Here is a 17062-nt window from a genome sequence, read left to right as displayed (position 1 = left end):
ATTCTAATACTTGGTTTTATAATTGGTAGTTTGATTGTTAATAGACATACAATTAAATGTAACATAAATCGTTACTAATAACACTATATTTATCTCAGTTTTAAATTGTTATACTATTTTTACACACAAATGAATCTTCAAACAAATTTCGACCAAACTTCAAAAATGCAAACGCGTGATCTAATTTCATACAAATTAATTGTGCTTACGCAAATGACATATATATTAGTGATATAATCTTCAAAATTATATGATTCAAACCCTAAATTTCATAATTATGAAAAGTAAAACAAAATCAAACCCGCGCTTTCAAGCGCGGGTCAAAATCTAGTACGTACTTATTTCATAGATCTGCGTATTTGAGAATTGATTTTCTCAACAGTGGAGAAAATATTATGAGTTAAATATTATTATTTCAAATCACCTAAAGAATTCTAAAATTTTCAGTAAATATCTTGCCAAATCACCTAAATAATTCTAAAATTTCCAGTAAAATTTTATTTTAATTTTTAATTTTTTACAAAAATCTGTCAAATCACTTCAAAACACACCTAAATCTCACCAAAATTTAAACACTCCAAAATCTCCCAAACCCCTTAATTCAATACACCCCCCTAAAGGAATTTTCCTGAAAAATAACATAAATGTTCTTTTTAGTGGTCTTGGATATTTGCATGATTTTAGTATCAAGTTGGCAAATGGGGCTAAAGGCAATGGATTCGGGTATCACACATCAAACGGACTTCGTTTGGGCATGTCCCATATCTAAGGTATCGGGTTTATTCAGTTAATAAAAGCCTCTTCGAATATTAGCAACGTCATCGAGCGCAGAAGCTAATACCAACCTCTCCCAAGTTTTATGTTTAAGAACAAAAATTTAAAGTTGGGTTACAAACATTGCAGATGGAACGCAAATGAATGAAAGCATGGTACTAAGATTTATATGTATATAGTAGAGATTCGAAGTATAAAATTTGAAAAAAAATTTGTACCTGTTGTGGGAAGTTTAGAACATATGCGCTGAGATCCTAGCTTGGTTTAAAATGGCGCATGGCGAGGTGAGGCGATGAGTGTCTCGCCTCTCGCCTTACGCCATGGCGACACAAAGCGAGCGCTTTGTGTGTGAAGGCAAAAAATATAGTGCAAAAATATAGGTATAGATAGAATACAAGTTTAGAACCAAAGTGCAAAACAGAGTACTTACTAGTGAACAAAAATATCAGGAGAAACGTCAAACATCAAAGCCGTGAAATAGAGAGAAGAACAATAGCACATGGAACCCTAACTTTAAACTTAAGTTACGGTATATAAGACTAACTTAGGGTTTGAAAAGGGCTTTTATGTGACGCCAAAGATGTGTTACAAATCTAACTCAATTTAGCAGTTTAAATTTGGCAAACCAATTCAGTTTGACTTAAAACCAAATAACGCGTCGCTTTAGGAGCCTTAGGTTTAGTAAGAAAGCGTAGAAAGCGCTCGCTTTATGTAAGTTGCCACGCCTTGAGGTGCTGAGGCGATGAGGACATCGCTAGACCTCACCTAGCGCCATGGCGCCAAAGGCGAGCGCTTTTTTAAACCAAGGATCCTAGTGTTAGAAATTCAATCTTCTGGACACAAGGGTACTTAAATGAAGTTACTGTATCACTGACCCTTACCTACAATGTGTGATTTATGTAGTGAATAAGAGAGACCGGACTATGGAATTATTAAAGAAAGTTTGGCGTCTCAAATTCTTACTCGCCATATAAACTATTGCTTGCAGCCGTCTCTTTGTCAAAGTAAAAGTTAATGTTAGATCATTTAACTTAGATGTGGCATTGAGAAATAGCCTACCTGAAAATGATGGTTACATAAGTATCCATCAATACCAAAGCTTTCAAGATTCTGGTGAAGTTCCCGTGATAGTCCATCAAACGCACTAAGTCAAACCGTCACGTCCATGCGAAGTTGTACTGATGTTAGGCAGGAATCTGGAAACAATGTTTCATAACGTACATGAAATATATGCTTTAAGTTTAGATGAAGCTGAATACTTTGCAATACATATGTTCGATGTGTTAGCTGTGTGTGGTAGTTGCAACCAGAGTGATCGAACCAAGGAACTAACCCCAGTAGAATTAAGGTTAACTTCACTAATCCAACAATGAATTTCTCTCAATAACTTGAAGGAATCAGACTCAATACTGTCTTTCAGAATCTCAAAGCTTCAAAGAACATGATTAGACAATTGATTGGATAGTTGACTAATATGTACCTGCGATAGAGAAATAAGCAGATCTTTCTCCATCTTCTCTGTCGGCGTATTTACTTCTCCTTCCTATAAAAGTTCATTGCTGCGATTATATGAAACTCATGACGAAACAGAGAAGAATATAGTTTTAAAAAAAAACAGAGAAGAATATTTACAGGGTACTTACAGCATAGATGCGGAGGCAACGATGGATCAGGTGCACCGGATTCAAAACCTTTGTGACTTCACTCAGGATGCGATTCTTGTTATAAGCGTTTTTTTTCAAAGGCGAGCCTATATTACGTGTGTGTGGTCCAAATGTTTCTAACCTCTCCGATGATCTCTGAAAAGCAGAGGCGATATGATCATCTATGTGGAGCGCTATGAATTCATATTTGAAGACACAAAACAAAATTAGAGGCGGAGAGATGAGAGCCTACTTGATCTAGAGTTGATGACATTGGCAGAACCTGGAAAAGATAGATTCTAGGTCATTTTCTTCTCAGCAAAATAGGAGGGTAAGAGATAGATTATATACTGATTGCACTAAATAATGGAGCTTTATGGATCAGGATTATGATTCGTTGATGTTACAGAGGAGAAGGTAAAGAGGTAAAAGCTGCTGGGTTTCTCCTAGGAAAATGATCAAAAATAAGGCGACCAGTCGGCTACGAAAGCTATAGGGTTCACTGCAGTAGATGACATGGCATAATATAGCACTGTGATTGGTCTGAATTAATTTGTCTATGTGGCATAGCTAAACATTGAGCTTATTCTCCTTTTATTATTGTTAGATAACGCTTCGTGAATGGACCAGGCCATAATGTCTCTTCTTTAACATTTTTAAGAAAAAAAGTGATCTTTGGCTTACACCTTTAGAGCCTTCAGGTTAATAAGTATTCCAGCCATACAGATCATAACTTAAATAAAATTATGTGTGATTTGTTCATATAAAAAAGTTTTGCATCAAAATTTATATAATTAAGATAAATGAATATTTAGATCATGGGTCTAAACAGTTGGGGATGTAGGTGCAAAAACATTTGTTGTAAGAATTTAGTTGGTAAATTTTAGGTTTTAGTGACGTAGTTGTAAGTTTTTAATGTAGAAAGATATTACAATTTTAAACCAGTGTTTTAATAAAAAAAATATTTTAAAAGGATTGTATATTTAAAAGTGAGGGTCAATTAAATTACTAAGAGAATAATTGGAACCGAAATTTATAAAAAACAATTAAGTGAAATGAAACATTTTTACAACCCAACCAATCAAACAAATAACTAAAATTTAATCAATTTTTTTATATTTTGCTCATCACCTTATATATAATTTCCAATAATAAAAATATCAGACATTTGGATATTAAAATGTTTGAAATTTGTAAGACATAAATAATAAATAACTGAAAGTGATTTTATAATTTTTTTAGCTATTTATATTTTTATAATATATTATAATATTTATATATCAAAGTAAACATACGTACAAAATATTTAATAAAAATCAAAATTTAAACAAAAACCCGGGCGTATCCCGGGCCAAGCCTAGTGTTACATAATATAAGCATTTAAGTTGTGACCTCTAAGAGATAGTTTAAATTAAAAAACATACATGTAATAAGTCATGATTTATGTGTTTAATAAATAAGATATTTTTATTTTAAAAATTAAATAGAAATGGATATTGATTTCCAACAAAAAAAATTAAAATATTTGTAAAATGTATTTTTTGGAAGGTAATAATTTAAGTTGATATTATCTCTAAAATATTTTATATAATTTTTAATTTTCATTTATAAATTTTAAATTTAAATTTCTGATTATATTTTATGATAACCAAAATTTAAATTAATAAATTTTCGGAAATAATTTTTAAAATGATTCTGGAAAGATTTTTAAAATATTGTGCTATAATTTTCTTAAATAAATATTTATTTTATTTTAAATAAAAATAGAGATCATAAAAGATATTATAATGAAGTTATGTACATTTGATAAACTTAATTTTCTACAATTTAAAATTTTCTTTATAAATCAAAACTAAATTAAATTTTAATTTCTAATTATATTTTATGATAACAAAAATTTAAATTAATAAATTTTGGAAATAATTTTTAAAATGATTCAGAAAAGATTTTGTTATAATTTTATTAAATAAATATTTATTTTATTTTAAATATAAAAATAAAAATAAAAATAAAAACGACCTAGATTGAAACACCTGTCTCTTCCCCATTTCCAACCGGGGTTCCTGGGCGCGGGGTTGAGGACACACATATCTACTTTTCCGACATCTCCGTGTGTCTCGTTTCTGGTCCCATGAGCTTCAGGTGCGTTTCCGTTCTTACCATCAACACTTCCACTTATAGTTCTCCAAAAGGGAGAGGGAAAAAGAGGGGTGAGTATGAATACTCAGTGAAGCGATTCTAGACCAGTCTCCCCCATGAGCCTCTATACTGCTCAATGCGAAACGAGAACCGACTAGTCACTACATCCAATTCTTAACTAGCTATTAAAGTTTCATTTCACGAAATCAAGTAATGTAATGAACTCAGTCATCACTCAATTCACATAAATCGGTTTATTATTTAAGACTCTAATCATCCTAGAACTCTAGGACCTACACAGCTCAAGCGGACCAACCCTCCCTTTTTCTTTCTGCGTTCCTGTGGAGTCGCCTGCCCTTGTACACTCGGCATCCGGTTCCCTTGGATGTAGTCTATACCCCTTGCAGTGTATTACGACCCCTTCCCGTCAAGACTCGGTGTGACTCAATCTTACCGGCGCCTCTATTCTTACCCTGCCGTTTTTGAACGCTACGGCCGCCGCGTTTTCCCATACTCCCCACCAGTCCCTCGGTGGTTCGTATTCCATTCACTTAATTTTCCATACTCCCCACCAGTCCCTCGGTGGTTCGTATTTCATTCATTTAACTTTTCTTTTTCCTTTATTTCCTTTTTCTTATCATTTCATTTTTCCTTAACCTTTAGACTCTTTCTTACTTTTCTTTTTAGACGCCACCCGTTCTCGGTGTCACACTCAATCCATTTAACATTCATTCACAGATGTCCTATCATTCATCTAACCAATACCGGTTAACAGTACTCTAAGATCCTACGTTTAATTCTTTCTATCCATCCGATGGATCCTCTTCCACTTCCGGCTCCTCTTCCACTTCCGGCTCCTCTTCCCACTCTGAGTTCTCCGATGGATCCTCTTCCACTTCCACGTCTTCCTCAGAGCTCGAGATGGCGATGACCCGACGAGCAAGTTCTCGTTCGGCCTCCACTGCATGACCGGCCATCCGGTTCACCAAGGCGAATTCCCATGGTTCCAACACACCAATCAGCTTGCCCCCAATCTCCTCGCGGAGTCCTGCCTTATACCACCGGCACCAATCATCTGCTGACTTGGGCTTGCATCTTTTGGCTGACTCCAGGAATTCCTCTGTGTATTCCCGGACTGAGGGCGGCCCTTGCCTGGCCTGCATCAGTGTTATACACCGACATACTCTGGTTATGCTCCTCAGGCTCTCTGCATTGATGCTAGGAATCTTCCTTGGACGTCCACGTTTTCTCGTTGGTACACTGTCCTCCATCCTAATCGGTCCAGGACCTTCCCTGGTTAACTCTGTCTTCCTTGGACGCCCTCGGCTCCTCGTGGGCGGTGTCATTTCAACTTCAGGTGCAAACTGGAAAGTCCCCTGACCCTGGTATAACCGCCTGTACTCGGCTGCCCGCTGGAAGTGGGGCATCAGTACCCGACGCCTCACGGTCGTCTCCTGGATGTGGGTGTTCGGCTACTCCGCAAACCCCATCTCCTCTTCGTCTAGGAAGAGTGCATGTACCTTGTTACCCCAAGCGTCGCAATAGGGCTTGCGGGCGTACGCCCTTGTCCCCTTTGGTCCATAGCGCATGCGTCTTTCTCCGAACTCGTGATGCACTGGTGAAGACATCTTGCAGCATAAAAAGATCTGGTCAGAAACATAATAGCAGTCATGAATAGATGGTAATTTTCAATCATTTCTCAAGTCTAGTGCTGCTTAAGCATTCCATGAAATAATATCCCGGTGTGGTCCTTAACATCCCTTTTTGCCCCAAGACGATCCATTTTACCCCACGATGATCCTTATTACCATCAGCCTTTTTACCCCAAGAAGATCTCATATCCTTATTAGTACATTGCATCTTGATTCAAAACGATCCTCCATCGTCCTTACTAGCATCTACATTCTCGCCTAATGACGATCCACCATCATCCTTTTTACCCCCAAGATGATCCTTAGCTTAGCCATTGCGATCTGAAATCAGTTTCCTCCTTTTGTCCAGCCGGCAGTCCCCTGGCCGCCCCGGTTTGTTCCTTCCTCGCTGGCGGGCCCACGCCAATGAAGTGGGGCCCGCGCCCATGTCTCCCCCTTTTTTACTGGGAAACAAGCTTCACTGTAATATTGGAATGTCACAAGGCTATTTCTTTGTAGGGTTATCTCTTCCGTGAAGTTGTGCACGCCTCGACCTTGCGTCCGACCCTCCTCCCCCAGCCTTCCCGGCCCGGCGTGGGGTGGTGTTGCCGACGAAACGTTTCACCTCAAGCTCGTATGTCCGACCTTCCATTCCTCCTTAGCTTGTCGTGCTATGCCACTGATCCCTCTGTATACTTGTCTTACAACTCCTTGTTAATCCCCTCGTGGACCTCTAAAACTCCACCACACCGCGGTACGAGGACTTTCGTTGTTCTGATCCCGGCCAAAGACTCTGAGCTGTTCAAATTCTCTTTCAACACTGACTATGACGGGTCTATCAGAACCATAAGGGGAAAATGAACAATGGCGGAAACGTTGATCCCTTAAGTTAGTATTAAGGGACCTTAACCTGGCTCTGATACCAATTGAAACACCCGCCCCTTCCCCATTTTCAACCGGGGTTCCTGGGCGCGGGGTTGAGGACACACATGTCTACTTTCCCGACATCTCCGTGTGTCCCGTTTCTGGTCCCATGAGTTTCAGGTGTGTTTCGTTTCTTACCATCAACACTTCCACTTATAGTTCTGCAAAAGGGAGAGGGAAAAAGAGGGGTGAGTATGAATACTCAGTGAAGCGATTCTAGACCAGTCTCCCCCATGAGCCTCGATACTGCTCAATGCGAAACGAGAACCGACTAGTCACTACACCCAATTCTTAACTAGCTATTAATGTTTCATTTCACGAAATCAAGTAATGTAATGACCTCAGTCATCACTCAATTCACATAAATCGGTTTATTATTTAAGACTCCAATCATCCTAGAACTCTAGGACCTACACAGCTCAAGCGGACCAACCCTCCCCTTTTCTTGATGCGTTCCTGTGGAGCCGCCTGCCCTTGTACACTCGGCATCCGGTTCCCTTGGATGTAGTCTATACCCCTTGCAGTGTATTACGACCCCTTCCCGCCAAGACTCGGCGTGACTCAATCTTACCGGCGCCTCTATTCTTACCCTGCCGTTTTTGAACGCTACGGCTGCCGCGTTTTTCCATACTCCCCACCAGTCCCTCGGTGGTTCGTATTCCATTCAATTAATTTCTCATACTCCCACCAGTTCCTCGGTGGTTCGTATTTCATTCATTTAACTTTCCTTTTTCTTTTATTTCTTTTTTTTCTTATCATTTATTTTTTCTTTTACCTTTAAACTCTTTCTTACTTTCCTTTTTAGACGACACCCATTCTCGGTGTCACACTCAATCCATTTAACATTCATTCACATATATCCTATCATTTATCTAACCAATACCGGTTAACAGTACTCTAAGATCCTACATTTAATTCTTTCTATCCATCCTAACTCTCAATCATAGACAAACAGATCTTCAAACAATCAATCAATCATTCAAACGGTTTATTTAATGTCTTTAATCAATATGAGTGTTCTGATGCAATATGATTCTATCAACCTAACAACAAACAGATCTACTCAATTCTAGATCTCCATTCAACAATATAAAAGGACATGGAAGAAATATGGGTAGAACACTTCACCTTAACCTAGATCTGGATCTGGATCTGAGATAAGAGGCAAGAGAGATGAGATCTGAGGTCAACGACACCACACGGCTACCACCACCACTCGCGGCTGTTCACGGCGAGGAGAGAGAGAGAGTCGGCCGAGAGAGAGAGAAGAGAAGGAGGCGCGGCGAAGAGAGAGAGAGAAGAGAGACGGCGCGGGGAGGGAGAGAGAAGAGGTCGACGGCTAGGGCTTCCGGTCTCCGAAATTTTTTTGCAGGGTTTCGCTTTTAAACTTTTGATGAGAGATAAATGGGTGGGAGCTTGCTTTTATAAGGGGAGGGAAAGAGGAATCCTAGAGTTTTCTAGTTGGGTTGTAGAGAATCCATTAGATTTGTAAAATTTTAATTGGGCTAGTTTTGGGGTGTTAGGGTGAGAATGTTGCCAGGTAATCATTTCATCTAAGGTTCAGAATGTTGCCACGCAATCATTTCATCATGCTCTCCACATGTGTCGGTATCAACGAAAAAGTACAAGTAACAATAGGGTGAGGGTCAACGGCTCGTCCAGTCAGCTCTGGGCTCTTCGAATTCCACTACGTAACGCCTCCTCTGTTTCTAGCCTTCTCTTTCTTTCTTTTTTCTCTGAATTTCCATTTTTGCATCAAAATAATTTTCTTTTCTTTTATTTTATTTTATTTTTATAGTAATTCCAGCTTGAAATTTCCAGAGTTATTTTTTTAATAAAACTTTATTAATAGTTCTCTTTCCTCTTCGCTCTGTCGATTGGGTTTGATATATCAATTATCTAAGACTATTTCCAACTCACCTCTAGATTCATTTCTATATTTTCTTCTAAAATAAAAAATTTCTATTATAAAAGTGGATTTGCTCCAATGTATGCCTTTATAATAGAGTTTTTCTATTTATAAAGTAAAATATAAAAATGTACTATTTTTACCATTAAATATAGAAGTAAAAAATAACATCTATACTATACTAAAAGGCAAATATAAGCCATGGACAGGGTGTCCACGTATGATAGAAAAATCAACCAATCAGAGAACCCAAAGTTGCCACGTCATCTCATTTATTTTTTCGTAAAAAATGAAAAAAAAATGCGAAAACGAGGATCGAACCCGGGTTAGTATGACATAAATATAGAGCAGTTACCACTAAGCCATTGAAACTTTCTTGAACACATTCATGAATCACTAAGTATGTAATCACAAACTCTTATGTACAAGTACAATAATATGAATTCAACTTTCAAGACTCCGATACTTTGTTTTGTAAAAAAAAATAAGTAAGTGACTAAGCAAATATATTCTATGAAAGAGTGAAACATTGACAAATATGAAAAAAACATAAATTTTTGTTTTCGTGGCAAATTTAGAATTTTGTAAAAGTAAGTTAACATATAAATTTTCGTGACAAATATGAAAAATCATAGATTTTTGTACAATTTTGACAAAACAACTCAAAACATAATTCTCTAATGTCTTAATAAAATATTATTTAAGGGTGCAATAATTAAATATATCACTTCATTAAACTTAAAAAGTGTTTAATATACACAAAACTAAACATATATATGCCAAAATTTAATTTTTCAAATACAAAAAAAATCTTAAATACAAAAAAATCTAAAAATTAACAAAAAAAACTAACAAAAATTAAACTATGATATCACTTGAAAGCTTTTTAGACAATATTAATAAAATATTTAAGTGATAATTAGACAAATTTTATTTTTTTTTGCCAGCCAAAAGTTTATTACTCCCTCCGTTTTCTTTTACGTGACGTTTTAGAACTTTTTTTTTGTTTTGAAATAGTTGACGTTTTTCAGAAATCAATGCAAAATCTAATGGTAAATGACTTTACTCACCCCTGCATTATTATTATACATTTCGGTCAACAATCTCAAGTTTCAACTGGAACAACACGTACTCTATGTATTTTATGAGATGGAAATTTCAAGCCAATCAACAATATAATAATTGAAGAAACAAATTAATAGTATCAGCACAGTTGTTATTTTTATACTTTCAAACCACGAAATGATTAAAAAATAGAAATTGGAATCAGTTACATTTGACTAAATAGTGATAATAATAATGATTTACAATAAATTGTCAGCATTGAAAATATAACGAAAAGGATAGAAAAGGTATTGTATCAACTGCCTTAATCTACGTGAAAGGTTCTAAAACGTCATATATAATCGAATGGAGGGAGTATTAATTAGCATCAATTATTTCAAGATGTTTAAGAAATGATGGACAAAAAAATAGGATAAACATAAATGATATATGAACTATGAATAGTACTTTGTAAAGCTGATTTAGATAACACATCTGCACATCCATTTCAAGTCCTTTTTTATGCTTAAATTCAATTTCTTTAGAGCAGTTATTCCACAAAAAGATCGTATGAAATATTGTTTTGATATTCAGATTTGTTTCTTGATTTTTAAGAAGATTGATAACTGTAAAAATGTATTTTTCGAATATGATATGTCTATAATCGAGTCCCTAACATGAGACAAGGTTGTTTAAAAAGTAAATAATTTTATTTTTCTTATATTATATAATAAATATATATTATTTACTGATAATAAAAATATAGTTATTCATCTATCACAAATATCTATGCAAATATGTGAATCAAGTACAACCATCAAACAACATAATGATTTCCACAAAGAAAATTTAACAAATATATTTATGTTATGTAGTCTTATTTTATATTCTTAAATAATGTAATACAATATTATATATTATTTTTTTAGAATTGAGAAATACATAAATCAGTTAGACAAATTAAGCGATAATTAGATAAATTTGATTTTTTTTTGTCAGCCAAAAGTTTATTATTAACTAGTGTTAGTTATTTCAAGATGTTTAAGAAAGAATGGACAAAAAAATAGGATGGACATAAATGACATATGAACTATGAATAGTACTTTGTAAAGCTGACTTAGATAACACATCTGCACATCCATTTCCAGTCATTTTTATGCATAAATTCAATTTCTTCAGAGCAGTTATTCCACAAAGAGATCGTATGATATACTCCCTCCATTCTGTTTTAAAAGACGTTTTGGAAAGAAAAAAATATTTCAATATACTTGTCGTTTCGCAGAAAACAATGTAAATTATAGTGATAAAAGACTATAGTTACCCTATATTTGCTCCATTTCACGTGCTTTAGTATCTAAATTAATCAATTAATGAAGGATAAGAAAGGAATTGCATTTGATGCATTAATCTGTGTGAAAGTTTCTATAACGACATATAAAAGAAGACAGAGGGAGTATTGTTTTGATATTCAGATTTGTTTCTTGATTGTTAAGAAGATTGATAACTGTAAAAATGTCTCTTTCGAATATGATATGTCTATAACCGAATCTCCAACATGAGACAAGTTTGTTTAAAAAGTAAATAATTTCACTTTTCTTATATTATATAATAAATATATATTGTTTACTGATAATAAAAATATAGTTATTCATCTATCACGGATATATGCGAATATGCGAATCAAGTACAACAATCAAACAACATAATGATTTTCACAAAGAAAATTAAAAAAATATATTTATGTTATGTAATCTTATTTTATATTCTTTAAATAATGTAATACAATATTATACATTATTTTTTAATAACTGAGAAATACATATAATATTTTATCCGCGCGTAGCGCGGTTAAAAACTCTAGTTCCTCTAAAAACTTTATTATAGAATCATACATTAGAGCAAATCCATTTTAATAAAATTCTCTATTTAATAGAACTCTCTATTTTAGAGGAAAATATAAAAGCATACACTGTAGATGTTGGATTAAGCTTGAAGAAAAAAGGAAACTTGATAAATAAGTTAACTTCTAATCCTACCAAGTTATGGTTTAAAGGATTAGGAAATATGTTATACCTAATGAGTTTAGGAAATTTGTTTTATATATAAGGAGATGCAAGAGTGTTGCATAACTCATGAGTTGAGAGATTGGATGAGAGATTATGAATTGTGTGAGATTGAGAGAGCTTGAGGTTTTGAGTTATTTTTCTCAAGAGATTAATAAGAGAGTTATTCTTATTAAGCTTGATTGTGATTCATTGATTGTGATTCTATATGTGGTATCAGAGCTACAGGTTCAATACTGGACCTCTAATAAAGTTCAATCCCTAAAATTCAGATTTGAGCAAACGTTATGGGGAATTGTACTGGTTATGGCGTTCAAGTTAGATTCACTGGAGTCCTACACGGTCGAAGAGATGACGACAACGAGTAATATTGTGGTTCAATCTCAAGGAACCTTTGCAGATCGCAAGTCTATAAAGAAGATCGCAAGTGTTAAAAGGCATGATTCTGAAGCTGACAACGATGGCATAAAGAAATCGAAGAAGAGAAAGAAGCACAAAAGGGCTTCTGATGGAGATAAGATATTAAATACTGAAAGCTCCAAAGTTAGTGAAGGAAGTCGAAGACATGAGAAATCTCTGCTGCTGTATTATAAAAGGACAGGAAAATCTTGGAAGAGGGGTTACATGCTGAATGAAGTTAAAACCGATGAGGACAAGGGAGACGAAACTGACGAAGAAACTTCTGATACAGAGGAGGAGATCAGAGTTGTTAAAGTCTGTGAGTGGGTTGATCCTTTGGCTAAGTTATGGAACCGTGACCCTGAGTATCTAGATAGAGGGCAGAACGATGACGTTAAGAAGGAAAAGAAGGAAAAGAGCAGCAAGAAGGTGAAGCTAAGCGTGGAAGATGTCAAAATTGATAACCCTAATGCTGTATCGAAATTCAGAATCAATCCGTTGAGGGAGAAGCTTCAAGCCACGATTTTTGATATGGTTCTTGGTGGTGCTACAAATATTACTACTCATGGTCTAGATATCAATGACATCCAGTTAATTATCCAGTGTGAGTCTCCACGTGATATTGTGTGCACTCATGGCAGGATGATTGATATTCTTTGCACAAGCAGTGAAAAAATCACCAATCTGCAAAGGGCCACATTCTTGGTAATGTATGAAGCTGATCGTATGTTTGACATGGGTTTTGAGCCTCAAATTATTTGTATTATTCAAACTATTCGACATGATCAGCACACTGTGCTCTTTTCTGCCACTTTTCCACGTCAAGATGAAACTTTGGCACGTAAAGTCTTGAACAAGCCCATTGAAATACAGGTTGGTGGAAGGAGTGTTGTGAATAAGGATATAACACAGTTAGTTGAAGTCAGACCGAAGAGTGAGAGGTTCTTAAGACTGCTGGAAATTCTCGGGGAATGGTATGAGAAAAGAAAGATTTTGGTTTTTGTGCAGTCGCAGAAAAAATGTGATGCCTTGTTGAAGGATTTGTTTAAAAAGATTTATCATTGTATATCTCTTCACGGTGGTAACGAGCAGTCTGATCAGGAATCAACAATATCTGACTTTAAGAGCAATGTGTGCAATATATTGATTGCCACAAGTGTTGCAGCTAGGGGTATAGATGTGAAAGAGCTTGAGTTAGTTGTAAACTATGATGCTCCGAACCACTATGAATATTATGTGCATCGCATTGGCAGGACAGGAAGGGCAGAGCAGAAAGGCTGTGCTGTGACATTTATCTCTGAAGATGATGCAAAATATGCACCGTATTTAGTCAAGGCCCTGGAACTTTCGCTGCAGCCAATCCCCGATGATCTGAAAGAAATCGCTGACAGTTTCATTGCAAAGGTTAGACAGGGTACTGAACAAGCTCATGAAACTGGCTATGTAGATAGTGGCTTAAAATTCACCGAAGAGGAGGAAAAAGTTACGAAAGCAGCAAAGAAAGCACAAGCGAAAGAGTATGGGTTTGAGGAATATAAGTCTGACTCAGAAGATGAGATTGATGTTATAAGAAAGGCATGTGTTGTTGGTGTTGATACCTCAGCGCACCAGGCTGCTCTTGCTCATATAGCCACCATTGCTGCTGCTGTTAAAGCTAATGCTGCTGCAATGAATCCTCCTGTGACTACAAACCAGTTGCTGCCGAATGGTGGTGGGCTTACCTCTCTACCAAAAGTTATAGCAAAGGATGAACCTATAGAAGAAAGCTCTCAGTTTTTGGTAGATAGTGATGATGCTTCAGACAAAGAAAGTGACACAAAAGAGCCACTGAGAACTAGAAAGAAAGCTTCACCAGCAGCAGGTTCTTCTGATGTGGAGGAAGGAAAAACAGAGAAGAATGTGAGACAGAGGACTGTTAAGAAAGATAAAGACGTGGAGGATGGTTTAGTCACTACTAGTAGTACATATGATGAGGTTAGTGATGCCGAGAAAGCCTTGGCTGTTAAAGCCACTGATGCCGACAATGAAGGAGAAGAGATTGATCTGAGCAAACATGAAAGCGAAGATATCAGTCACACGTACGGGTGGCCTCCTCTCGTGTGTTGTTTTGGATCTGCAAAGAATGTTTTTGTTCCATCAGGAAGGCCAGCAAACAGGTTTTTGGATTGCAAATTCAAAACCGTTGAGGCAAGGGTAGAGGCCTTTCATAGAAAAGAAGAAGAACTTAAGAAAGAACTCGAGATTGTCAAGAATCAACATGCTTCAGACTCAGCTGTTCTACTGTTGGTAACCCGAGAGCTAGAGAAAGTTAGCTTAAAACTGGCCGCAGCTAACGACGCCAAGAACCTGCCTCTGAGTCAAGAAGAAAATATTAGCAAGATGATTTCCATCCATGCAGAGAAAGAAACCATCTCCAACAAAGAGATAGATGTTTTGAAAAGTGAGCTTGAGAAAGCGAGAAGCTTTGAAGCAGAGGTTAAAGAACGAGATGAGATCATTGAGAAGATTGATGCTGCGAAAGAAGTTTTTAAAATGGCAAAGTCCCATGCGTACGGCTTTGCTGACCAGTGGTGTACCAAAGCCATAGAATTGGAGGAACAGTTGGAAGAAACCAACATGATGAAGAAATATGCCTCAGTCTCTCTGGTGTCTTTGATAAAACAGCTGGAAGGAAGCAATACACGACTGCAGGTTATGGAGTGTGAGGTGATTGCTCTCAAGGATAAGGCCAAGCTAATGGCGACGGTGGGGCTTAAGCAAAGTCAAGTTCTCAAGAAATCTGAACATCTACTCGAACCTGCGGAAGAGTTGTTATCTAAGGTTGAGAAAGAGGATATAAAATTAAAAACTAAGCTTGAAATTTTCAAGGATGAGAAGAGTAAGACCTTGTCAGAGCTGGAGAGGTCGAAAGAGGAAGAGGAGAAGAGTGAGCCAGATATGCAGAGTTTAGCTTCAGTTTTTCACCAAGCGTCAAGTGAGCGTGTGTTGAAAAACAGGTTGTTGAGTCTAGGTGGTCAGAATTACAAAACACGTGAAGAAGATAAGAAGCTGGTCATTAAGTCAACAAACGAGAAGTACGAGAAGATGCTTCACGAGGTGGAACAAACCAATAAACCGTTTGAGAGCTCAAGAGGTATTGTTGAAGATTTATTGAAAATGGAGTTCAAGCTTAAGGGGGAGAATGTTGGATTAAGCTTGAAGAAAAAAGGAAACTTGATAAATAAGTTAACTTCTAATCCTACCAAGTTATGGTTTAAAGGATTAGGAAATATGTTATACCTAATGAGTTTAGGAAATTTGTTTTATATATAAGGAGATGCAAGAGTGTTGCATAACTCATGAGTTGAGAGATTGGATGAGAGATTATGAATTGTGTGAGATTGAGAGAGCTTGAGGTTTTGAGTTATTTTCCTCAAGAGATTAATAAGAGAGTTATTCTTATTAAGCTTGATTGTGATTCATTGATTGTGATTCTATAGTAGATGCTCCAAGTTAGTCTGTGATGTATAGTTTGTTGAATGGTGATGGAAGCTCCACTTCACAGTTCTTCTTGGTACGTTTGTTCGTCCTTCTTCCCAATTTCTTTTCTTTTTCTAAATTCGTCAGTTAATTTCTGTGACTTTTCTATTGCTTATTAGTTTCTGCTTTATATGTTGTTTGAGGATGGTTTCTTTAAAGTTAGGGTTTTGATTTCAGTTGGAGTTTTTGTTCTCACCGTAATGCGATAAAGTCTTGTTTCTTTAAGCTGTTTTTATGTTTTGAGTTTTGAGTTTAATGTAGGATAGAAGAAGACAATGTTGTTGACCTGATCACATTGTTTCTGTTGTTGTAGATCCTAAAGGTGGGACCTACTTATGATGGCTGGTGGATTAACCCCATCTTCTTCCACCTCTGGGATCTTCTTCCAAGGAGATGATGAATCTCAAAGTTTCATCAACTCTCACTTCACTTCCTCTTACGGGACTTCCTCTAACTCCCTCTAATGGGCCAGGACCTTATGACAAATAGCATCTGCGCTCTAAGGTTAATGCAGTACTTGTATCATCAGCGGGAAAGACCTTCTGTGAGTATGCATGTTGTCCTCAGGCTTTTTTTTTTAAATCTATGTGTATACTAGAAAAAAGCTCTTGACATATACTGATTTTGTATTGCTTATTGAAAGAAATTCGTGACGGAGTATTTTTCCTCTCGTGCAAAGAAAAGGTGGTGTCTCTCTCATTAAGATAATGTGGGGGCATACCGCACTTGGCGTTTCTCCTCAGGCAGCCACGGTTTGTCTCCCCCACCTGTTTCTTTTTAGTTGTCTGTGCGTGTCTACACTCTAAAACGTGACTAAATCAGTGTATAGATGTATTTTTGAACTTGCAAGTTTATCATAGTATGTAATCAAGTTTATCTTGTGATTTGTGCAGAAGCAACTTTTGATGTGTTGCCGAAATCAAATATGCAAGTGACGAGCTTCTTTATTTGAGTGGTGAAGGCCACCTTCGGATTATATTCTCCCAAGAGCTAAAGTTTCCAAAGAGCTTTTACTTC

At 36.4% G+C, this 17062-nt stretch overlaps 1 protein-coding gene and 1 long non-coding RNA gene across 8 annotated transcripts in view; one reads left to right on the top strand and one right to left on the bottom strand.

Moving 5' to 3' along the window:
• Window positions 1-9754, bottom strand: part of LOC117125984 — a 34297-nt gene extending 24543 nt beyond the window's left edge. For 2 of the 7 annotated variants that reach the window (XR_004448467.1, XR_004448466.1), the window contains exons 1-4: window positions 2671-9743; window positions 2418-2573; window positions 2255-2317; window positions 1834-1970 (exon numbers count right to left, since the gene is read on the bottom strand). This is a non-coding gene — a long non-coding RNA (uncharacterized LOC117125984). Of the gene's footprint in view, window positions 1-992; window positions 1971-2254; window positions 2334-2417; window positions 2574-2670 lie in introns of all 7 variants that reach the window. The other 5 variants (XR_004448465.1, XR_004448463.1, XR_004448468.1 and 2 more) reach the window with 5 other exon arrangements.
• Window positions 9755-11064: 1310 nt separating this feature from the next.
• Window positions 11065-15983, top strand: LOC117125980. Its single transcript, XM_033273096.1, has one exon. It carries the CDS (start codon window positions 12224-12226, stop codon window positions 15836-15838), a length of 3615 nt encoding a protein of 1204 aa, XP_033128987.1. The 5' UTR covers window positions 11065-12223; the 3' UTR covers window positions 15839-15983.
• The last annotated feature ends 1079 nt before the right edge of the window (window positions 15984-17062 follow it).

This window comes from Brassica rapa, chromosome A06, assembly GCF_000309985.2.
Source record: "Brassica rapa cultivar Chiifu-401-42 chromosome A06, CAAS_Brap_v3.01, whole genome shotgun sequence".
Taxonomy (NCBI): domain Eukaryota; kingdom Viridiplantae; phylum Streptophyta; class Magnoliopsida; order Brassicales; family Brassicaceae; genus Brassica; species Brassica rapa.
This window is presented reverse-complemented; position numbering and strand designations above follow the sequence as displayed.